The sequence below is a fragment of the Sphaeramia orbicularis genome, chromosome 24, assembly GCF_902148855.1.
Source record: "Sphaeramia orbicularis chromosome 24, fSphaOr1.1, whole genome shotgun sequence".
NCBI classification, from domain to species: domain Eukaryota; kingdom Metazoa; phylum Chordata; class Actinopteri; order Kurtiformes; family Apogonidae; genus Sphaeramia; species Sphaeramia orbicularis.
In genome coordinates, this window is record NC_043979.1 from 32,693,548 (window position 1) to 32,717,379 (window position 23,832).

General features: G+C 36.3%; 2 protein-coding genes across 2 annotated transcripts; one reads left to right on the forward strand and one right to left on the reverse strand.

Moving 5' to 3' along the window:
- Positions 1-5,984: 5,984 nt before the first annotated feature.
- tmem151ba (transmembrane protein 151Ba) lies at positions 5,985-14,907 on the forward strand. Its single transcript, XM_030129093.1, has 2 exons — positions 5,985-6,534; positions 10,301-14,907. The coding sequence occupies exons 1-2, from the start codon at positions 6,442-6,444 to the stop codon at positions 11,741-11,743; spliced, it is 1,536 nt and encodes a 511-aa protein (XP_029984953.1). The 5' UTR covers positions 5,985-6,441; the 3' UTR covers positions 11,744-14,907.
- Positions 14,908-15,743: 836 nt separating this feature from the next.
- On the reverse strand, positions 15,744-23,769 carry drc5 (dynein regulatory complex subunit 5). The gene is made up of 5 exons (XM_030129010.1): positions 22,632-23,769; positions 19,675-19,877; positions 19,015-19,583; positions 17,629-18,078; positions 15,744-15,995 (listed from the first exon to the last, which is right to left on the reverse strand). Exons 2-5 carry the CDS (start codon positions 19,829-19,831, stop codon positions 15,825-15,827), a joined length of 1,347 nt encoding a protein of 448 aa, XP_029984870.1. The 5' UTR covers positions 19,832-19,877; positions 22,632-23,769; the 3' UTR covers positions 15,744-15,824.
- Positions 23,770-23,832: the final 63 nt, after the last annotated feature.

Sequence of the window (23,832 nt, forward strand, 5' to 3'; positions counted from 1 at the left end):
AATATCACTTCAATATCGCAAACTCTAAAAATACAACAATGTGCAGGTATGGATCAATATTCTGCTTACAATAGATCAGGGGTGTCAAACATGCCAAAGGGTCCAGTTCAGCCCCTGGGATGTTTTTGCCAAGTGCAAAAATTCCACAGTCTTGAACTGAATTAAGCAAAAAAAAAAAAATTGCTTGAATTAAGAAAAAAATCTTGAATTAAGTAAAAAAAAGAAATCTTGAATTAAGTAAAAAAAAATCTTCAATTAAGCCAAAAAAAAAAAAAAAAGAAATCTTCAATTAAGTAAAAAAAAAAAAATCTTCAGTTAAGCCAAAAACAATCTCAAATTTAGCAAAACATCTTGAATTAAACAAAAAAAATCTTCAATTAAGTAAAAAAAAAATCTTGAATTAAGCAAAAAAAAAAAAATCTTCAATTAAGTAAAAAAAAATCTTGAATTAAGCCAAAAAAAAATCTTCAATTAAGTAAAAAAAAAAAAAATCTTCAATTAAGCCAAAAAAATCTTAAATTAAGTTAAAAAAAAATCTTGAATTGAGCCAAAAAAAAATTTCTTCAGTTAAGTAAAAAAAAAAATCTTCAATTAAGCCAAAAAAAAAATCTTCAATTAAGTAAAAAAAAAAATCTTGAATTAAGCCAAAAAAAAATCTTCAATTGAGTAAAAAACTAAATAAATCTTCAATTAAGCCAAAAAAATTTTCAATTAAGTAAAAAAAAAAAAATCTTGAATTAAGCCATGTCATTATTTATAGGTTATTATGTTATTATTTTTCTGGTCCGGCCCACTGCAGATCAAATTTAGCTGAATATGGCCCCTGAACTAAAATGAGTTTGACACCCCTGCAATAGATTTTATTATTTCATGCAAGATTGATGATATATGTGCAAGCCATCTTTTACATTTTAATAATATTTTTTAATGATAACAGTATCAGAAATGCAGATAAATATATGAATATAGGAAAATAATTAATCATGTAGTTCAAATTACAACCAATCAATCAAGAAACTACAATAAAATCAGGAAAATGTTACACAATTCATTTTTGTCCTTATATAGTGAGTATCATTTCTGTATTTCCCACTCACTATGTTATAAAAAGCTAATATTGTACTAGTTTGCTCATCTACATTTCTGGCAGTTATTATTTTCTGTCATTTACTTATTTGAGGTTTATTTAACCTGAGGTCGCATTGACATAAAGAGGACATATTGCTGATGTGCATAGATGGAACACATTTTACTGAAACCCACAATAAAACAGAAAAAATCCCTTTTAGATTTTATTTTTGAAATAATACCAGGAATTAATTTCATTTCTCGTATGTCAGCGGTTTCAGATTTACACACACATCATTATTCAATGGATTTTTTGACCTTTCTTTTGTTTTCTGGAAAAGTTGCAAAACCTTAAAGGAAAATGAAAATGTATCCATTTAAATACTGTGGGTTCATACTCTGTCGGTTTGGATTTTCACACATTACATAACTGCAATATTGCTATCTTGTGTAATTGTTCTGTCTTGTGATAATCACCATGTTATCCGAATCAGTACATCTGCACAAACATCTATTCTTCACACGTTTTTTTTTTTTTTTAATATTTAAGTAAGAGATGAAGTGGACAAGATGCTGCACAACTTTTCATTTCTGACCACCACAAACTTGCAGACTAACCTATCTGTCATGTGTTGTTTTCTTTTCTGTTTTGTTCATGCTTGTTGTGTTCTGGCCTTTAGAGGGCTCACTTCCACAGCTACTGCTTCCAGCTCTGAGTGGGTCAGATTCATCATAAATACAGTTTATAAAGAAATAGGGAGAGGCACTTGGACAGGAAGCTTAAACAGTGCCAGGAAGTGCCATCTGTTTTCATGTCATCTACTGTTGCGTTTACTCATGTCATTTTATGCCCACAGTCCAGTCCAATGTCCATCCTTGAGGCCATAAACAGGCCGAGTCAGCGCTGTAAAGCAAAGGGTTCCTGTAGTTCACAAATGTAAGAGTGTGTCACAATTACACATATATTGTTGTTTTTTTTTTTTTTTTTTGGGTGTCACCTTATTCTGGATGCGTCATTGTTTACTTTCTCATAAAACTGCTGCAATTCCAGATGTTACTGTCATTTCCAGTTGGTGAAATCTGATTAAATCCAACCGTATTCCATCGCTAAAGCCTGTTCTGTTTGTTAAGTATTCCCTTCTTGTAGCACGTTATGTGGAAACCTGCTTTTCCTGTTGACTGCAGGAACTCCAAAATAATATTCAGGATAGCGTGAGTGCTTTCTTGGCTTCTGTAACACTTCTCTATATCACGAAAGGTGCTACTCATACTTCTTTTCAACACTCCTCAGTTCAAATATGCTCTGTGGTGTGTACTGTGCAATAGTTCAGTATTAAGTGCTGTTTGGGTTTCATTGGATATATCAGTGGTTCTCAAACTTTTTACAGTGGAGTACCTCCTGAAATATGCTTTTTAAGTCAAATACCCCCAATTTTTTAGCATTTTTGATTGAAAATAATTAGGCAAAATTTATTCCTGTACCAAAGGTGTCTGTTTTTGTTTTCAAAACTTTGCAAACAACACATACAGCCGTGGAAAAAATTATTAGACCATCAAGTCATCAAAAACAATGGTAATGCAATCGAGTACTAACTCCTGTGTGTATCACGTGACTAAAACAGACAGAAAATAAAACATGGAATGCATTAAAGCACTGTTTTTCTCAGTACAACGCCATAGATATTGATGTATGAACTGAAGTGATTTTGGTTATTATCAAGAAAACCGTGGAAAATGGATAAGATATCAGCTCTGAAATTAAACTCTTATGAGCTATTTTTGTTGTTATCATTATATTTGGCCAAACAAATGCACCTTTAGTTGTACCAGGCATTAAAATGAACAAGAAATTGAACAAAACAAGGGGCGGTCTAATAATTTTTTCCACGCCTGTTTTTAACTTCAATATTACACATTTTGAAAGTAAATTTTGTGTGCAAAACATAAACTGAAAAGTGTGCTCTTTCAGTGATAAGAAAAATAAATAAATTGGTCATCATTGAATAAATGAACCGTCAATCAACAAAAAAAATCTTACTGAGTTACTTAAAGTGATCTTGAATAATATAAAATACAAATATTCTTCAAATGTTACCAAAACTTAAACAAGATGACAATAAAACTAGGAATGTCAATTTTGTTATATGAATATACTTATTGTGTTTTATATTTCAGCATTAATTCTCACTATTTATTTTGTATTCAGACTTATTTAATGTATTATTCCATGAAATAAAGTACCCCCAGGGCTTCTTCCAATGTGTACCACCATTTGAGAAAGAATGACATAAAATGACATAAAATCTGGGCCTGCTTTTGCACTCATCAACTCCATGATGGGATATTCAGATTCAGACTACTTTATTAATCTCCGAAGGGCAATTCAGTTCAGAGTAACCCTGCCTTATTGAACATCCAAACTTTTTACTCCTTTTTACTCTTCATTCAATAAAATAATTTGTTGCAGTGTTATTGTTACTGCAGTATTTGCACATAGGACTCAGTAGACTTACAATCTATGCTATTTCTCACATCTGCTGCACTTTCTTACAAACATTGCACTGTTTTCATATCTGCTGCTGTTTTGTTCTATGATGCACCTTCTCAACTCATATCATTACTGTAATTGCACTAGTGCTATTTTTATATCGGCTAAAATTTACTTAGGGTGATGAGTGGCCATTTTTGTCAAAAAAAAAAAAAAAAAAAGTTGTAAGAAATGCATAGAACTGTGTTGAAATAATGCTAATGCATTTGTGCACAAACTACTGATATTATTTGACAGTGGAAGCTATATTTTCAGAAATATTGGATTTTGAATAGCACGTGTATGTGAAAACTTTTGCTGGTGGACGGACGTGACATTACCCATGATGATGTGGTCAGTACCAGTACTTTATTAGAAATAAACTTATATACTTACTATTGCTAATTCTCCTCTTATTCATAAATGTTAGTATTGTGGATCTAAAACAATAACAGCTGACACAAAAACACAAAATGTGGCAGTGGACGGATGAGACATGGTTGTTACAGATCCCATCATACTGATGCTCGGCAGCCATGTCACCATTTCCACAAATGATCCCTGTGCAAAAACTAGGATCATAATTATTTATTGTATAGTTTATCATCATACTAAGAGTAAATAACAATATAGAATTGATATTTCTTTATAAAATGCTTGTTATTAGAAAACTGTTGATTTAAAAAGTGACGTGACATTCTTAATGTATGTATTTGCATAGCATAAGCAGGATGGATCAGCACCATACTCCATATTGCAACCTGTAAAAATAAAACGTGATATGTAGTATATACACTACAAGTCAAAAGTTTGGACTCACCTGTTTTTTCGTTATTTTCATGACTATTTACATTGTAGATTCTCACTGAAGGCATCAAAACGATGAACACATGGAATTATGTTGTTAAAAAAAGTGTGACATAACTCAAAGCATGTTTTATATTTTAGATTCTTCAAAATAGCCACATTTGGTTTTTATTACTGCTTTGCACATTCTTGACATTCTCTCGATGAGCTTCATGAAGCAGTCATCCGAAAAGTTTTCCAACAGTCTTAAAGGAGTTCCCAGTGATGCTGAGCACTTGTCGACCATCTGTGGTCCATCTAATGCCATTTAAATGAGAAGGTGAGTCCAAACTTTTGACTGGTAGTGTAATCTTGAAAGAAAAATTGGGGAATGTAAAAGAATAGAATATTTATTTTTCAGGTAAATTCAGATAAAATATAAGTTGGCCATTTGTGATATGAAAATATAGCATTAATTGTGATGAAATTGGACATTTTTGACCTGAAAACATAGTTCATATGACCATCAACATGTTGCAACATAATTAAAATCCTGTAAATTTGAATAACTTGCATTTACCAACACAAAGTTCCTTTGGGGATTCACTTATATTGATTTCTTATGCACAAAGACATAAATAAGACCTCTAAGCATGTTCTGAGGTCTCTACACTGGCTCCCTGTCTCTCAGAGAATAGACTTCAAAATTCTCTTACTAGCATATAAAGCACTGAATGGTTCAGGCCCAAAATACATCAGAGACCTTCTAGTCCAGTATGAACCATCCAGACCACTCAGGTCATCTGGTGCAGGTCTACTCTGTGTTCCCAAAGTCAGAACTAAACATGGAGAATCAGAGTTCAGTTTCTATGCTCCATATATCTGGAACAAACTACCAGAAAATATCAGGTCTGCTGAGAGTCTGAGTTCTTTTAAGTCAAGGTTAAAGACTCACCTGTTCACTGCTGCCTTTGACTAAAAGGCTTTTGACTTTTTAAATTTTATATTCTCTTTGAAACTATGCACTGCAAATTTTACTTTAATGTGTGTGTTTTTATTTTTGTTTTATTCTATTTTATTTATTTATTTTTTTTATGTGTTATTTTCTTACTTGCCGTTTTTAATCACCTTTTACATGTTTCTTTTATAATGTTTTAAATGTGTTTCTTTTTGTTTCTTTTATTTCAATGTCCTGTGTGAAGCACCTTGAATTTCCTTGTTGCTGAAATGTGCTATACAAATAAACTTCCCTTGCCTTGCCTAAGCAAATTTTAGCCGATATTCTATTATAGTGTATTTTCTATACCACTGATTTATTGTTATCCTTTTACCTTTTTTTTTTTTTTTTTTTTAAATTGCAGGGCATTTATTTGCCAGTTCTCTATACGTCCTGTGCATGTAATGAATTGACAATTAAAAAAAAAAAAATTGAATCTTGTGAGCGGGTGTTTTTGAAGCTGAATATTACTCATGATGTGTCCATCAAGGCAAGGTCATGTAGCTGATGGGATGCAGGGACTAGGGGGGTGAGTGAGGGGGGTGGGTTCCTCTGTGTGCAGCACCGCCTCTGTTGTGATTTGCTCGAACTGGGATGTGTGTTTTATTTACATGTGGTGTCGGGGTGGCTGTTCACACGTGCCTGTGCCTGTCGTCTTTGTCCTGCTTCCCAGCTCCACCGGCTGCCATGGGCACAGCCTTCAGGGAGAGCTGACTGGAGTCTTAGCCATTTCCTAACAGTGCATCCCCCCTTTTTTTTTTTTTGCAGCGTCTAGTCATTGCATCGCGGGAGGAGTCTCAGCTTGGCTTTTGCGTGTCTTCCGAGGCACAATGACCGGATTCCCGTAGGCTGTACCCACCTGGAACACACAACAACACAACACAACACTGGGAGGATGAGGATGAGAGGATGAGGATGCATCCTTCATGGTTTCCCTTCTGGGCTCCTGCTGCACTTGTTTCTTTCGGATGATGCGCACCGGGATCCTCGGGGTGTTTATGTTTCACTCTGATTTGGAAAACCCCCCGTCCTGCCAGGAGATCCATGCACCGGTTTTGTCATAATGTCCCCAGCATCGGCGGCGACGGCCAGTGAAAGCAGCACCACCACCAACACCACGGTGCCCGAAGAGGAGCCGGACAGTCCCCGAGAGGAGGTGGGCACGCATTGTTTGCACTGCGGAGGCCAGGGGTGGTGCACGCAAACAAACACACACACACACACACACACACACACACACACACACACACACACACACAGATGGGGCAAATCCAGCCTTTAATTAGTCTGACATATAACGTGGAATCCCCAATAATAATAATCCTGCTGTGATAATCGGATTGCAAAAACTAGTCGGATTGAACCAGTTTAATCGTAGGGAAATTTGTGGACTGAAACCAGAGGGACCATTAAAACTCCGAGGTAATTATTGCTTAATTTGCAGTTTCATTTACCCTATGTGCCAAGCAAAGCTCGCCCCCGGCAGCGTGAACGCGCACGGTCGTACTCGTGTTTTGTCACCACTATAACACAAATGCGTCCCATAATAAGGCTCAGGGACCTCTTATAGGTCCTGGTAAAAGTCTAAACTGGTCCCAGAGTGAAATCTAAAAAAAAAAAAAAAAAAAAGAATAAAATACTCAGTGGTTATACCCATAAGAACACTGATGATCTAGTGCATAGGTGTCAAACATGCGGCTCGGGGGCCAAATCCAGCCCGCCAAAGGGTCCAGTCTGGCCCTTAGGATGAATTTGTGAAATGCAAAAATTACACTAAGATATTAACGATCAAGGATGTTAAAATAATTTTAGGTCAATTCAATCTTGGACTTGGACTCAGGACTCCCTTGAAAAAGAGGTTCTTAATCTCAATGGGATCTTTTTCCTGGTTAAATAAAGGTTAAATAAAAATAAAATTAAAAAAATCTTAAGTGGGTCAGACCAGTAAAATACTATCATTATAACCTATTGATAATGAAAAAAAGCTATTTTTTCCTCTTTGTTTTAGTGTAAAAAAAAAAGTTAAATTACACAAAAATGCTTACATTTATAGACTAGCCTTTTACAAAAAATGGGAATAACCTGAACAAATATGAACAACCTGAAATATCTTAAGAGAAGTCTGTGGAATTGTAACAATATTCTGCCTGTTCCTAAATGTTTTGTGTATTTGTAGATCCACTGTGATCTATAAGTTGTGATTCACATGTATAAATTATAACTGGCGGAATATTGTTAAAATTGCACTTATTTTTCCTAAGAATTTTCAGGTTGTTCATATTTGATCACGTTATGTTCAAGTGCAGTTCGTAGATGTAAACATTTTCATTATGGAATTTTACTTTTTTCACTCAAAAGCATAGAAAAAACTTTGGAGTCAACATTATTTATAAGTTCTTATCCTATTAGTTTACTGGTCCGGTCCACGTTATACCATATTAGGCTGTATGTGGCCCCTGAACTAAAATGAGTTTGACACCCCTGATCTAGTGTGATAGTTTTCTTTCATCACATAATATCGCCATAAATTAAAGCAGGAAACAAAGACACATGCATATAAAACATCACAGTGACAGATGATAATATTTAAAGGCTTTTCCATGTAAATTTCATCTGGGACTGGGATTGACTGTTGCACAAAAGAGCGCCTCAGTCTTACATTCATCCAGTTTGATGATGAATGATTTATATTCGCTGTTCACAAAGTCTAGTCTGATTTATTTACATGTTTCTTCAGTCAGTGTCTTTAATATTCTGTTTCACAGGCACAGTTACAGCTTTTGATTAATGTGCTGTTTTTTTTTGTTTTTTTAAATAATGCATATTTTAGAGTCTTGTTACTGTGTTTAACTCCATTTAAGGATAATTAAGCCCACTGTGGCACATTATAAATCTTATACTGTTTGCAGCTTAGAGCAGGCTTCCCTGACTTAAAACTTCAGCCCCTTGAAACACACAATGGACAAGATACTGTACATATCCATTACACAAGAGAGTTTTTATGTAACCTAGCTGGTCTTATTATGTCAAGAAAAAGTGTCTCTTAAGTGTGAGATGCTTTTAGGCACCAGAGTAGTCTCATGAATTGTAAAGCTTTTGAGTGAAACACGTTTTCTAAAATATTTAAATGCATTTTATAACAGGCTTTTGGGGATGTTATTATTCCTGTAGAACATCCCCTTTCATGTAAGGGTATTTTATTGGAGATGTTTGATATTAAAATGCCCATTTGCTGTAATGTCAGTGTGCCAAAACCACTGTCACCACGTTAGCTGTATGATGGAGATATAACCTGCCTGTAAGGAAACTTCTGTAACATTTTATTGATATTTTCTCTTTGTTTTATTGACAATTGCAAATACACCTGTGGTTTCCTTTGTCTGTATATTGCAAATATGTCAGGTATTTTTCTCTGCATATTCACCAGATAGGTTTCTTTGTCTAACACATCAAAAATGTCAACACCATTGTGCTTGTGTGGTGAGTCACTTCCTTATTTTTCTCCTATTTGTGGCCATGACTAAGGGGAGTGTTTTGGCGTTTGCTGTGATAAAATAGCTTTAGATGCGATACCTCTTATAAAAAATGCCAAATATTTGCTCCTAGTTCCAGTTTGGCGACATCTCAGTATCAGTGAATTATCGTAAAAACTGTCTCTGATAGGACATTCAGCTGTTTCACATTAAAAAAGGTCCTTAATGTTTTGCATAATAGCTTTATAGACTGTATACATTTTGAACTAAAGACAAACTGTTTCATAGGGATGCTTCTGCAGTAACATTTTTTCTTGATTCATGCTGTAAAGTGAAACATGAGCCACATAGTTTGTCATGTAATATTGATCATAGCGTGTTCAGGCTAGTGAATAAATGCTCCTTCTGCTGTAGGTTTATCTCAATGGGGAATTTCAATGTTAATCCCTCTTGCCCTGTGGGTGTTGCCTTTGGTTGGTAAGGAACCAGGGGAGCATGTGACCAAGGTGGGGAAGATAATTATGGAGAAAAACATCTATTATTTATGCCTCTCTGTCAGTCGACGAGCACAGAGCAGACATGTTGGATTCAATACATCAATGCAGTAATGCCGGTTGATTTGACTGTTGTGGTCGCATATGCAGGGGCTGATCTATGGACTGTCCTTTGTTACAGATGAAGGAGGAGACCTTCTTAATGCAACTAAATCGCTGAAGCTTCAGTATCATAGTCATCAAGTGGAATGTTGTGTAAAATTTTCAAATTAATTTTGTTTAATCCACCCTTCTTGGGTCTTTTGGATCAATGCCAGATTTGTGTGTCAGCATTCCCAAACGGCGTGACTAGCTCTTGATGCATGCACTGGGGCTTAATGTGCCCTGAGGTGATAAAGGATGGCACCAGCTTTATGCTGCCACAGTAAAATGGTGCTTTTCTGGCTGGCTTGACATTAAATGTGGGGTCGACCATGAGATGATATCTCATTTCCTGTTTTTTTTTTTTTACCTCCAAATATACTCTTCATATAGGCGTGTACTGTACATGTGTACACCCACATACTATTTACAGAGGAGCATAAACTCTGTCCCACTATAGACAAAATATACAGTATATTTGACTGTGTTTACACTCGTGGGATGTTTTTTCTTTAATTTGATGATAAGACTGGCAGAATCTTTAGATTACAACAAGCACAAACCCAGCTCTGCAATTGGCTTACAGCTCATGTATAAACAATGCATAAGCACTTAAAACGCTGAATATTTCTTTAAATATTTTATATGAATGTGCCGTTGCTTTCAAACTGCTTCTAACTTTATTCTCCACAGATATTTGGGTCCTATTTATGTCCATCAATTAAAGTATAGGTATATGTTTAAAATTCCTCATTTATTGAACATTTTATTCAACTGTTATTTCTGTCTCTTGCGGTTTTCTCATGTCTTACAGCAACAGCCTTTGAAACAGTCCCTGAGTAAATCGTTGTGTCAGGAAACTCATTGGAAATGCCTGCTGCTGTCTCTGCTGATGTATGGCTGCGTCGGGGCCATGGCCTGGTGCCAGGTGACCAAGGTCACACGCCTCTCCTTTGACAGCGCTTACAAGGGAAAGTCTATGATGTACCATGACAGCCCCTGTTCCAATGGCTACATCTACATCCCTTTGGCCTTCCTGGTCATGCTCTACGTGGTCTACCTGGTGGAATGCTGGCACTGCTACACCAGGAATGAGCTGCAGTACAAAGTTGATGTGGACAATGTGGCAGAACGCATTCAGCGAATGCAGCAGGCAACACCCTGCATCTGGTGGAAGGCCATCAGCTACCACTATGTCAGGAGGACACGCCAGGTGACAAGATACCGTAACGGAGATGCCTACACCACTACGCAGGTCTACCATGAGCGTGTCAACACCCACGTGGCTGAGGCAGAATTTGACTATGGGAACTGTGGGGTTAAAGACATCTCCAAACACCTGCTAGGCTTGGAGGGCTTTCCAATCACCAGACTAAAGTTCACTAAGTGCTTTAGCTTTGCTAATGTGGAGTCGGAGAACTCCTACCTGACCCAGAGGGCCCGGTTCTTCACAGAGAATGAGGGTCTGGATGACTACATGGAGGCCCGTGAGGGGATGCACCTAAAGAATGTAGACTTTAAGGAGTATATGATTGCCTTTTCAGATCCTAATAACCTCCCGTGGTATGCTTCAAACTCGACTTTCTGGGTGGCAGCTGCTTTCACCCTCTCCTGGCCTCTACGGGTGCTGATGGAGTACCGTACTGCCTGTGCCCACTATCATGTGGAGAAACTGTTTGGCTTTGACTATGTTCCAGTAACACCATCTGAGGAGAGGCCGTATTGCCGTCACATCCCACGAGTCAACACAATCGACAGCACAGAGCTGGAGTGGCACATCCGCTCCAACCAACAGCTGGTGCCCAGTTACTCAGAGGCAGTCCTCATGGACTTGGCCCAGCTCTCCGGGAGTTGCAACAGCTACTCCATATGTGGTGGCTATGGAAGCTACAGGCAAAACTGTGAACGGTGCCACCGAGCCATGAGCAGCTCCTCTATCTTCTCTCGCAGTGCCCTCAGCATCTGCAACACCGGAAGCCCCCGCATCCCGTTCAGCGCCAGCCGCTTCTCACTGGGTCGACTGTACGGCTCAAGGCGGAGCTGCCTGTGGAGGAGCAGCGGGAGCCTGAATGAGCAGTCCTGCCCCACAGAGAGCACTCACTGTCTGTCAGGACAACAGAACAGTGAGGAGAACCCTCCAGCGTACCAGGATGCGCTGTACTTCCCAGTGCTCATTGTACATCGCAACGAAGGCTGCCTCAACCATGACCATCGCTCCCTGCACAGAAACGGCTCCTGTGTTGAGACATCTCTATGATCCGCAGCTGACCTGAACAAGGAATAATAATGACACGGGAAAAGGCTGAGAACCCTTAATAATATGGGTCACAAAGATGTGCACTTCTGCTGTCCCTTTTACAAAAATGATAAATCACCCATAACATACCGTAAAAAAGGGTTTCCTAGTAAGTAAAAATACTGTCACCTCAAATCAAGAGGGAATAAAGTATGTGTGGGAACATCTCCAACAAGTCAGGGAAAACAGACTTAATGCTCATGACGAGACTGTTTGAAAATATTGTGGCTTTAAGGAACATATTGCCAAAGTGTCGCATACAGCCCTAGCATCTTTAACGGCATGTCATGTAACCATCTAATACCAAGAGGACTCAATTACTACTGTAATTGTAATACTGTAATTACTACTGTTTATAGATCTTAGTCATAGAAATTTTGCAAGGATATGAATAACACTTGAGTATTTAAAGCCTCAAATGGGTTTTGATTCATGAGTAGCCTAACAATTTGCCACGAAATGGATGCTGTATGCCAAGTCTAGATGCCCGAATGTGAAAAGTACAAACATAGACAAAGTCTCATGTGATTCATGTGAAATGTATGAATCATGACTGGAAAATTCAAAGATATCAGCTTGCTTGTTTAAGCAAAATTAACAAGCCTGAATCATTTTGATGGAATAAACAAGTGTAGTGGCTCTCATGAACTAATGTGAACTGAAGTCTAAAATTCAAACATCTGCATATAAAACATACTGATGCAGTTTGAGCTCAGTAACTCTACTGGAAGGAAATACATTTAGATAAAAATAAACATCTGATGCTGTGGCTTGGTTGCAATGACATTATACTTCCTGGCTTGCTAAAAATAGCAACAGAGCTGATGAATAATTTATTACAGGAGGGCTAAAGGACACACAAACATCAAAATGAATCTGCAATTCTTCAAACTCTTGCTATATGACTTTAAAATGAAAATTTTGCAGAATGGCCATCTATATCCTAATAAACCTCACATAATATTAATGAACCTGTATTAATTTGTTTAGTTTAAAATCTTAAAGATTCATTCTGTTTCTTATTTGGCAATAGTTCTATTCAGCCTACCTCTTTATTTAAGTGCCTAGTTATCAGCTGTTTTTAAGAAACATAATGTATCATTATTTAAAAGTCATCTCATGTCAACTTCCATTAAAAAAGTAAAAGTTACACTAACAGTAGCACAAGGGATACTTCATACCAGAAACACTTAACAGGGAGATACTATACAACATCTTATGATTGTTAAAGAATAAGGCCCTAAATGTATTTCATATGAATTTTCTTCATATTGTAACTTGGCTCTTTTAGCTGGCTCTGCGCTGCTGCTGATGCATATCAGAGAGACAGCCAGAGAGCTGGCCATCAAAGACGCCTAAAATAGGCAGAGGCCTGGATTCACTACTGATAGTGTCAGATTTAATAATATGACAGGATTACTTAAAATAAGTACAAAAAAAAAAAAAAAAAAAAACAATTTCTACCGCAGCTGAGTGCATGCAGTATCCTAGTCACAATAAATTTTGTTTTACAGGCATGCAATGCAGAACAATAAATGTCCAAAGTGAATCCAGAAATATAAACCAGGCATGCAAGATTTTAAAGTAGTTGCCAATTTTTTCCAGTAAATTTTTTGCACAGAAACTCAAAATGTGCTTTATTTTTTCCATTCTTCGAAACTTGTGTGGTCTTTTAGCACTATCTTGGATGAAAAATAAGCATAGGACTCATTCCATAGACCTTTATGTGCAGACCAGCCTTCATCTCACGAGGCCTGCAGTAAAACACATACTGACATGGATCACTGGCAGATTTTTTTTCCTGCAATTTAAGACAGACTAAATTAAAAACCATAACATTTCCAGGAATAGTAAATATCAGAATCTCGCCTGCAGTCAGACAGTCTGTGTTTCTAAGTCGCCTTCACAGTAATGGGCTTGTTAATGGTGACCAATTAGCCATACTCATTACATTCCACTTTTGGTGTTCACTGGAGTTGATGACTATCTTTATAGCAATACTTGAGGATGTAGGAAATGAATGGGAGTAAAACATGATACATGAAAAGATTTTTTTGGATATCATTAGTTACAAATGATCAGTTTGGGTTGAAAATTTTGTGATTTCATATGTTTTGTCATCTATGGAAGCTCCTTAAACTCAGGATAGCATTCAGGGCAAGGATTTACATACAAGAACATCCTAAAAACTGGTTATAATTACTTTAATCTAAGAGGCAGCCACATCATTTAACTTTGTTTTGCCAGGATGAATTATAACCAGCTCACATTAAATTTATGGGGCTTGCGACCATAGAGTTTTGTTTTAAACCAGGACATGGTTACACCCATCATTTATAAACCCACTTGTACGTATGTGTATTTGCATTAAGAGGAGGAAATAAGTGAGTGGTTTATTCATGGTACATCACACAATTTGTTTGGCAACACATAACAGCAATTTTCAAGCTATATTGATCATAATGAGATGCAGGGATTGAGGCTCTTTGACTGAACTATTTTATCCAGTTATTTAAATTTGTTGGAGAAGAACCCACATTAAAGTCCGAGAAAAGTGAAATGTATATGTCCTAAAATCCCACCTGAAACAAATGTTATTGCTGTTAGTCATCATTTTCTGTAATTCATGACTAGTCAATAAGCCTCTTGGATGGAATCACTGTGATATTTATATATACTCATTTCTAAGAAGAGAAAAAATGTTTACCAGTGCAATGTTTACGCAAAAATGGTGACAAAAAAAAAACAAACAATAAAAGTGGACATTTGAAATGGTTATGAAACTCACAGGAAGGGTTCATGTACAGTGACTAAACATTTTTCCACCATAGATGACTGTTAACATAAAGGCTTTGATCATGCGAAGCACTGAACCCTTTATCATGTGTTTTAAGTAGAATAGTTTGTTATGATATGTACTCTTTCACTACAGAATGCTTTGAAGCTTGCATTTTTTTATTCAAATAATTGTGTGGGTTTTCCAGATTGTAGAGCAGAAATAATTTGTACTGTGTATAAAATGGAGATGGGAGGTTAGAATGACAGTGGAAGTGATCTTAGCTTAGCTGAATGTTTTGTACACACTTAAAAACAACTGGAGCTGAGACGTTTTTAATGCTCAGATGTTGAAAAGTGAGTTTGATCAGATACAGATGGCAATAGTCCCCTGTAAAATGTTTCCTTTTAGATTTTTAATTTATATTTGATAACTTTTATTTTAGCAAAATTAATGTCCAGATTATTTAACTGATTTAGGATTGGACCCATTTTCATCAATAATTCTGCTTTTTTTAGGGAAAGTTGAGCAATTATTGATAGTGATTACTGATCTAAAAATATCAGTATTCTATAATATTTAGATAGCTGTATGTATTAGTCCATTACGAAGTTAGAGAATAGCATCTGCTCCTCTCCATATTCTTTTAAAAGACAGTTTTTTTGCAAGATAAAACTGGGGAAATGTGAGATTCTTACACTTCAAATATTTTGATGCCTAGCCAATGTGTTACACTGTTAATCAGTAGATGTAGGTAAAAACACAAGTCTGTGTATTCAAACACCAACACAACGTTGCCTTGCTGTAACATAAGGACTGAATACCAAATCTGTGTATGAAAATGTTAAGAGGCTCAATAAACTGAAATGCTCACTACAATTTGTGTCAATAATTATTTCACATCTGCTAAAATCACACTTTGCATTGTAGTATAGATATGTGGTACTAGTCTACTACTAAACTGCAGCATACATGGTGACAAAATTCATCGATTAGGTGATGCTTAAAGTAATGTTTTCAGCCTGACTTTCTGTGTTACATGAAGAAACAACACAGACTAGATAAAAGAAAGTCCTTAGTCAATATCATGTCATATAAGGTTTGACAGTTGTGTGTCATAGTCACTGTAATATTTTAAAATAGGTACAAATATGCGACAAATACATGTACAGTGTTCCATCAACCTACAACTCTAGGTAGAAAATTCACAGGTGAACTGATCAGTATGTAATAAAGATAGGTTTGTATTTGAGGAGCAGGTGATGTCTACTTGGTTTTCTTCTCTTGAGCTTGCTTCTGGAGTTCTACACTCTGATTGGACCAAACCACCTGATTGATTAAGGAAACGTCAGATTCATCCACCTCCGTCAGACGGATGTCACATTCTGTTACAGTGGTGTTGGTAGACATCGCTTCCTGAAGGGCTTTACCTCCGTCCTGCACACACACGTTAGCAGGTAGCAACACATTAGGCTTTGATTAAACACACTGAGGAGTTATTATTGTTAATGGAAAAATGTATCTACAGCTAAAACTGATTTTGTTAATAAAGAATAACTCTACCGGGTAAAATCACTTTTATTTCCCCCCTCAATTTGCAGTGACTTTATATAAATAGATTTTTATAATTTGCACTGAAAGCAATGGTTTGATAAATTCTACGTGATGTCATGCATTATTTCATTAGAACTTTTTCAGTGTTAAGGCTTTTAAGATTTAAGATTTTGCATGATCAGCTGTCTTCTTTTTTACCTTTAGAAAAACTGACCTTGGATAAATATAATCATGGCCATCTCTTTAATGAGTTTTGGTTGCCTTTACTCTCTGGTATGGAGAAAGTTTGAGTTTGTGAGTCAAATACTGAATACTGCCTTACTACTATCATTTACACTACAGTATGCATCACTATGCTCATGCTTATGTTGTTACCCCTATTATTGTTATTATTATTATTATTACTTTTTTTTCCATTTATATTTATTTTTGGTCTGTTACATCTGAGTGTGTTTAGTTGGTTTATTTCTTTAGGGGTGGGGGATGGGAAGAGTGCACAAAGGAGAATTGCAAAATGTAAGACCTAGTATCACTAAGTTTGTACTATATCTGGATGCGTTTCTTTTGTGAAATAAAAAGATAATAATAATAATAATAATAATAATAATAATAATAATAATAATAATAACTCCACTGGAAAAAAAATCACTTTTATTTCCCCTCTCAATTTGCAGTGACTTTATATAAATAGATTTTTATAATTTGCTTTGAAAGCAATGGTTTGATAAATTCTATGTGATGTCATGCATTATTTCATTTGAACTTTTTCCAGTGTTAAGGCTTTCCTTATAATACCTGAAAAGCTAAAACATTAAATGAAAAATAAAGTAAAACTAGTCACTTAAATTAAACGGGTACATGTAAAACTAAAAATTAACAAACAACAAACTGAAATATAAAAACTATTAGAATTTCAAAACTATACTTTCTTTGTGGTAAATATGCTACATTTCTAAAAGGTCAGAGGACAGTATAGATGACAAATCACCTCTCTGTATCCCTTGCTGTCTGAAATGGCGTACGTTTATTGTAGTTGTCACCAGTGTTTTATCTTTACAGTATGTCTGAAACAGGCTTTTCTATTTTTGTTGAGAGGCAATCCAAGGTCACAGATATTGATGGTACTGTATGGTGCATTTCTGCTACGTGGGTGATTTTTGATCCTCTACAGTGTATTCTTGTCAGATCTCAAAGTAGAGAGAGCATGAGAAAGGAAAATTCATATCCACCTATCTCAATGAAACAACACGTACTCGACTTTCCATTACTGCATGTTTTTCACACACAACTATGAATAATTGAGAATCCTTGCACTTGCACAAAGATGTTCTGTCTGTTTACTGCACTGTGTTACATCTTTACAGGTTTTGCTGTGGAATTGGATCTTTTGCTTTAAAATATACATAGTCTTTCCTGGGTAACACAACATTTCCTCTGGCTCCACCCTTATTTATGCCCCAGTAGCGGGAAATCAGTGTTCTCTCTTTCATCTTATCTGTAGAGAATACATACTCACCACGCCTAGCTTGTTGGAGGAGAGATTAATACTCTTCAAGGTGTTATTCTGAAGTAGGGCTTTAGAGATGGCAACAGCAGAGGGTCCAGTCACCTCATTGGCCCCTAGGTGCAGGTGAAGTAGGGTGTTGTTTTTAATGAGGGCCTGGCCAATAGACTGACCTCCCTCATCTCTTAAACGGTTGAGTTGCAGGTTTAGGGACAAAAGGGTGGAGTTCTTAGACAATGCATGAGCTATAGCTCTTGCTCCCGGGTCTCTAATATTGTTGTCATACATATTCAGGACTTGTAATTTACTCCTACTGAGCAGCTTGCCAATGGCTCTGGCTCCTCTGTCTCCAATAAGGTTATGAGAAAAGTCAAGCTCCCTTAACGATGGGTGGTCCAAAAGGTTTTTCACCAACAACCTGCATTGTTTATCCTCTATGTTGCTTTGGTGAAGCCGTAGACGCTGCAGAAAGACGAGACACAGTGGGAAATATTAGCCTATATGCAGTCTCTGACTCTTGTATTTTGTTTCTGATATATTATTGACTTGATATTTAATCAGCCTTTACACTTATATTCATCTACATATCAGATGTAATTATTGACCTTTTTACTCCATTAGATTTCTGTGATAGGTTTAGTTACTTTTCAGATTAAAAGTTTTCATCTCCTTCCTGTTCAGTTATAACTGCATTTATTCAAATGAATAATCTCCTGTGTTTGTGATAAACTGAAGGATTAACTCTTCCTTTATTGACAGAAAATTCTCCTCCTTCTTACACTAAATTAAGTTTATTAATAAGGTTTCTCCTTGGATTCACTGAAAAATGCATCGTCATAAACCTGAAAATGGGCCTGTTTCTGAAGTCGTGTAACCTTTTCTTTTTAGAAATAGACATAAGATGATTGTATGGAATATGATGCACTGCTGAACATTAAACTACCAGTGGTAAAGTAGTTAAAATCAATGCAAGTTCATTCATTTTAATTCTGCAGCAAAATTAATGCAAAAACATCACAGTAAAACACTTAAAGGGACCATTTTACAGCAAAATACTTAAATAGTTAGCCTAGTTATTACCTTTCCTTTTATACTTCACATGCATTTTTATGATACTACTTACCTACTGTTACTAAGTAAGTAAGTATAATGGAGTATTTTCAAAGTGTGTTATTTCATCTTCAATTCATCTTTTCTCACTGCTTACTTAGAGCATACAATTAGACTGTACAAACAACAATCTTTCTTTTTTTTTTTTAAAGATGACACAATGAACCAATAACTTCAATGCGATGTCAATGTGAATTATGAAACAAAGCAAATAACCTCACTACTGCCTATCACAGCACAAACCACAATAACAATCTACATTTCATATACGGAAGTATGAATATTCACCTTTAGGGTCTTACAGGACTTCAGGGCCTTGGCAAGGGATTCACAATCTCGGTCAGTCATCCCAAACATCTCCCATTCGAAGTTCATACCACACTGTCTGACCCTATACACCAGATGGAACTCTTCCAGGTTGTCCAGCTTGTCAAGAAGAATGCTGAAATCGAAGTGATCAATAGAGGGTCCTTCATAGTCATTGTCATTCACCAGCTCTGTGCTATATTCCTCCTCTTCCTTCTGGGGTTCCTTGATAGGTGGCAGAAGCTGTGAAATGTCCAGCCTCTTCACATAGTTTTTGCAAAGAGGTACCATGTCAAGAATTGTTTCTGGCTGTGTTACATCTGGGATAAAAAGCTCAATCATGTTCTCCAGGTGCCTCTCAAAGAACATTCGTTTCCAGCTGTTACCATAATGAGCTACATCACAAATTTCCCACCTCTCCTCACAGCATCGCTTCCAGTAGACACCATCACTGATCAAGTTGGCCGTGACATGCAGAGGCAAGGAAACAGAGAGTTTCCCCTGCACAAACTCTCTCTGAAGGGGGTTAAGCTCTTCGAATATGGGTTTTTCTGAAACAAGTGTAAAAGTTGTAATTAATTTGTTAACCATTACTGATTCTCTTAAATGGTGTATGATCATGGTAGGTAAAGGGGGACATACTTTCCATGTTTCTTGCGATGCTTTCCAGGCAGAGGGTTGATAAAAAGGGGACTAGCATCAGAGACCAGTCTGGATCTTCAGCAATAACCCTCCTCATCTTGTTGGAGTCCTCAGCAGGGCTTAGTGTAGCCCTTGAAGGACGAGGAGACTTTGGCATTACTGCACAGGCCTTGTGTTTCAGCAGCTTAGGATCACTTCACTGACTAAAAGGAAAACATGTAGTGAAATATGTAACATTTTGGCGAGCAAGATTTGTTTTATAGTCAGATATATGTAGTTTGTGACAGTTTCAAACAAAACAGTGCGTGAAAAGAACATTATTAACCCTTTCATGCATAGTGGTCACTACAGTGGACAGCCATTCTACAGCTGTTCTCTTGTATATTCATGGATTTTGTTTAGTTTCATATCAGCCAACACATTGGACGCTTATGCATCATCCCATACACTGCAACTGAAAACATTACTGTAACTTTGCTGTTCTTGATAAACCTGATCTAACATGTTTGAGTGTAAATCAATTCCTTGTTATTGTTATTAGACTGTAATTAACAACAAAAGTTTTTTTTTTGTGGCATATTATCTCCATAAAGTGAGTAATGACTAGTATTACAGTACTCTACAAACCAAAATTTAAAGGTTTTTTTGGGGGGGGGGGTTTGTCATTATTTTTGTGATTTTTGCCATTTGTAAATAAAACTATGTCTGGTCATTAAAAAAAATGTGTTTCAATTCAATTCACACACAAAAATGTAAAAAGTGTTGTGCAAGAATCCCAACTGAAAAAAATAACCCAAAAATTTTAAATATCCATAACTTTTTGTTTGTAGTGTATGTTATAATGTGAGAAAACATCAAATTAGCAGCATTTAATGTTTTAATTTCACAGTTTTCACACAGTACATCAGTAAATACACATTTTGTTGCTTCAAAAATGAAATGCATGGTGTCCAGCCTAATGGACATTTTTGCAACTCCATGAAAAATAGTTTCATAAAAAAAAATAAAATAATAATAATAATTGCATTGTTTTCTTAAAGCCTAAAGAGGAATAAAGAAAAAAAAATCTTGATTAACATTCTCATAATTCATGCATCAAAGGGTTAATGCTCCCAGTATACATATAATAATGGCAATCTGCATCAATTTTGCAAATGTTAAGACTCTGATACAAGTGAATGTTTAGTACTGTGACTCAAAACTTTTACTTGTAGATTTTTTTTTGCTTGTAGTGAATGACTCAAGTTTCTAATGAATGACAGAAGCCTATATTAAGCATTTTCAATACTTCTGTTTCATCATTCTACCATGTCTCCAAATGTGTTTCTGTTTTACTCATCTGTAACTTTTTTCCCATTCTTGTTCTATAAATTGCTTTGTGCCAATTAAAAAAAAGTCTATGTTAAGCAGCAATATTAAATAGTTGCTAAAAAAAAAAAAAAAAAAAAAAAAGGTTAAATTAGCTAGGAGCCAATGTCGCTAACTTACAGCCATACCATAATAAACAATAAACACGCTTTACAGAAATGTTTATTAATCGAGCTCAGTTCAGCTATCTAGTGAATACTTGGAAATTCTAATTCAATTAACAGAACAACAGTCATTTAGCTAACATTTAACATTTTTTTTTTTTATCGTTTCATTACCTGTTCACGCGTTAACGTCAATATCGACAACTAGCTAACCTCCAGGCACTGTCTCCATGGTAACAGAACGCGTTTACTTCACTGAACAACAGGAAGTGTGAGCTCCAAGGGCCGTCCAACATGATGAACACATTGAAACTATCTAGTAGCCATGGTATTTATGCTATTTTCTGTTATGTTTCTAAGATACTGGATTACACAACTTCGGAAAACACATGACCTACATATCATGCACGCGCATTTCTTTTTTTCGACAAATAGAAAGCGGAATTTCCTACTTCTGGAACGCAACACGGTCTCACCAAAGTGCAAAACCAGCAGGTTTATTTCATTCATTTCACAAATAGTAATGTTTATCTGTCAAAGTATTATTGTTTTAAAAATGTAAATGAACAACGTTATAATTACTATGTATAAAATTATAGATTAGTCTTATTTGAATATTTCATAATAACTAGATTTATTAAAAAAAATACAGTTCACTTCACCAAAAGGCAGATAATTGTTATTTATTCATTATCTGCTGCAGAGATAAAAGGGAAGCTACAGGGTGTGCCTTTCGGTCTGTGTGACATCAGTGATTCAGGGGGCAGAATGTTGGAGTTGGTACAGTGTTCAGCCTGTTCATGCTGTGACCAACATTTGGATTTTCAAAACTGGCAGATGGACCACGGATATGGACAGGGCCTTTTGGACAGGAGCATGCTGGAGTGAATCCATGTGTCTTATGAACAACAACACAAACCAGGATGCACAGATACAGTGTAGGAAGGTGGGAATCAGTAAACAATCCTATAGAATGATCTTAACTGGTGCATGTAAAAAGGGCAGTGAACCAGCTTGAATAATTTATCTTGAAGTTTCTTAAGGTAAGGTGGCAAATAAATGAAACACTAAAATTATATATATAGGATAGCTATATCATATATTTGAAGCAATTTAATGCAAATATATTTAGACAAAAAGACATTACCTGTATTAATGCTGTGGGATACAAGTGGATGATTAATTCAATGAGTTACTCTCATCATTTGGTGAGAAACTTCCCACATGTACATATGCAAATTGCTTGTTTTGTTAAATGAAAAGTACACAATCATAACCAAAATTTTCAGGTGAAGATGCTGTTTACTTGCCTAAACATTTTTCCCATCAACCTACACATTAGTCCAACTGTCTCACCTCCACCTTAATTTATAATTAATAATCTGAGTAACATGTCCACATGCCTGGATAAAGGTACATGCTTAATACAGCAAAAGAGTTGGGTCAGATGGATAGTTGTTGTATGGAGGAATGAGAGATTCCAACCGTAGCCCAAAGGCGGTCCATCACTGTCGTCCTCTTGTAATAAGGCCTGACAGACACACGCTTGCCTCGTACTTCGGCTTTAATGGACTGGCGTGACATCAGGCATCCACAGCAGCAGGAAAGGCATCTTACTCTGAGAGCTGCTGTTCCAGTGCACTCTGACGAGAGGCCATGTGGGATGAATCACTGTGGTGGGCATTCCTGCAAACAAAAACTGTTGGGGATCGGTTTGGCAAGTCCACTTTCTTCACATGGGGCAGTATGATTCACCAGTTGGACAGGATTGACCAAAGGAAAGCATGAATTTCTTTTGACTCATGAGACATAAAACGGATGACATTCAGTTGAACATTGTTTTAAGGGATTCCACTGCCTCCAGACATTTCATAGAAAAACATGTAGTAAAAACAGTAATAGGAGGCTTCCTGTGGGAGACAATATTACAAAAACTGACCTCAAACTAGAGCAGAATACTGGCTACAACATTAATATTGTACCTGAAGCGACTATTTATGGTAGGAAGCCTTTATTGCAGTACTGAAGGGCTGCTACTGAGGGATAAGCAGGGCATTCAGGCACAACCGTCTGTTTACAGTAGGAAGTATGTGCTTTACCTTTTTTATCGCCACTGTAGCTGGTGCCATCACACTTCCATTTGCTTTCAGAGCCAAAGGAGCTGTGGGGAAGAGTTGCTAGGCAACACAGCATCTACATATGTGTAAATTAAGAAAGAAATACTGAGTCCTTCAATATGGAAATGTAAAATACTCACTGTTGCAACAATTTGTAACATGCTGACTTAAATGCCTAAATTGGAAAATGCTGACTTCTTCAAATGGTAATTACATTAAGTAATTCATAATTTCAGTTCAGATTCTCCAGAAATCCCCAGTAATTTGTGAGTTACAGGTTTAAAGTCCCAGTATCTTAGATAAACTAGTCTTAAAAATGATTGGAAACCTGTACATTAAACAAGATTAATAAACAAAGAAAAGTTTAGGAAAATACACAGACTCTTTACTGTGAATCAGAAAGAACAAAAACATTGATTTGGCCCTTTAAATCCCAGCAGGGCTTTCATTCTGTTTGCCCTTTTCTGTCTCTTTGATAAAAGGTCATTCCTAGCACGTCACAACCTACAAAGTCAGTTACAATCAAAGAATACTTTTTTTCTTCTGCACTAGAAGAGTTCACAAGAACC

What these genes read in the sequence shown, in the direction of transcription:
- tmem151ba (XM_030129093.1), top strand. Translation starts at nt 6,442, where the DNA reads ATGTCCCCAGCATCGGCGGCGACGGCCAGTGAAAGCAGCACCACCACC. An exon ending in CGGACAGTCCCCGAGAGGAG is followed by an intron (nt 6,535 to 10,300) that starts GTGGGCACGCAT and finishes CATGTCTTACAG; the next exon opens with CAACAGCCTTTGAAACAGTC.
- drc5 (XM_030129010.1), bottom strand. Translation starts at nt 19,831, where the DNA reads ATGCCAAAGTCTCCTCGTCCTTCAAGGGCTACACTAAGCCCTGCTGAG. An exon ending in CATCGCAAGAAACATGGAAA is followed by an intron (nt 19,584 to 19,674) that starts GTATGTCCCCCT and finishes CACTTGTTTCAG; the next exon opens with AAAAACCCATATTCGAAGAG. An exon ending in CCTCCAACAAGCTAGGCGTG is followed by an intron (nt 15,996 to 17,628) that starts GTGAGTATGTAT and finishes GTGTGTGTGCAG; the next exon opens with GACGGAGGTAAAGCCCTTCA.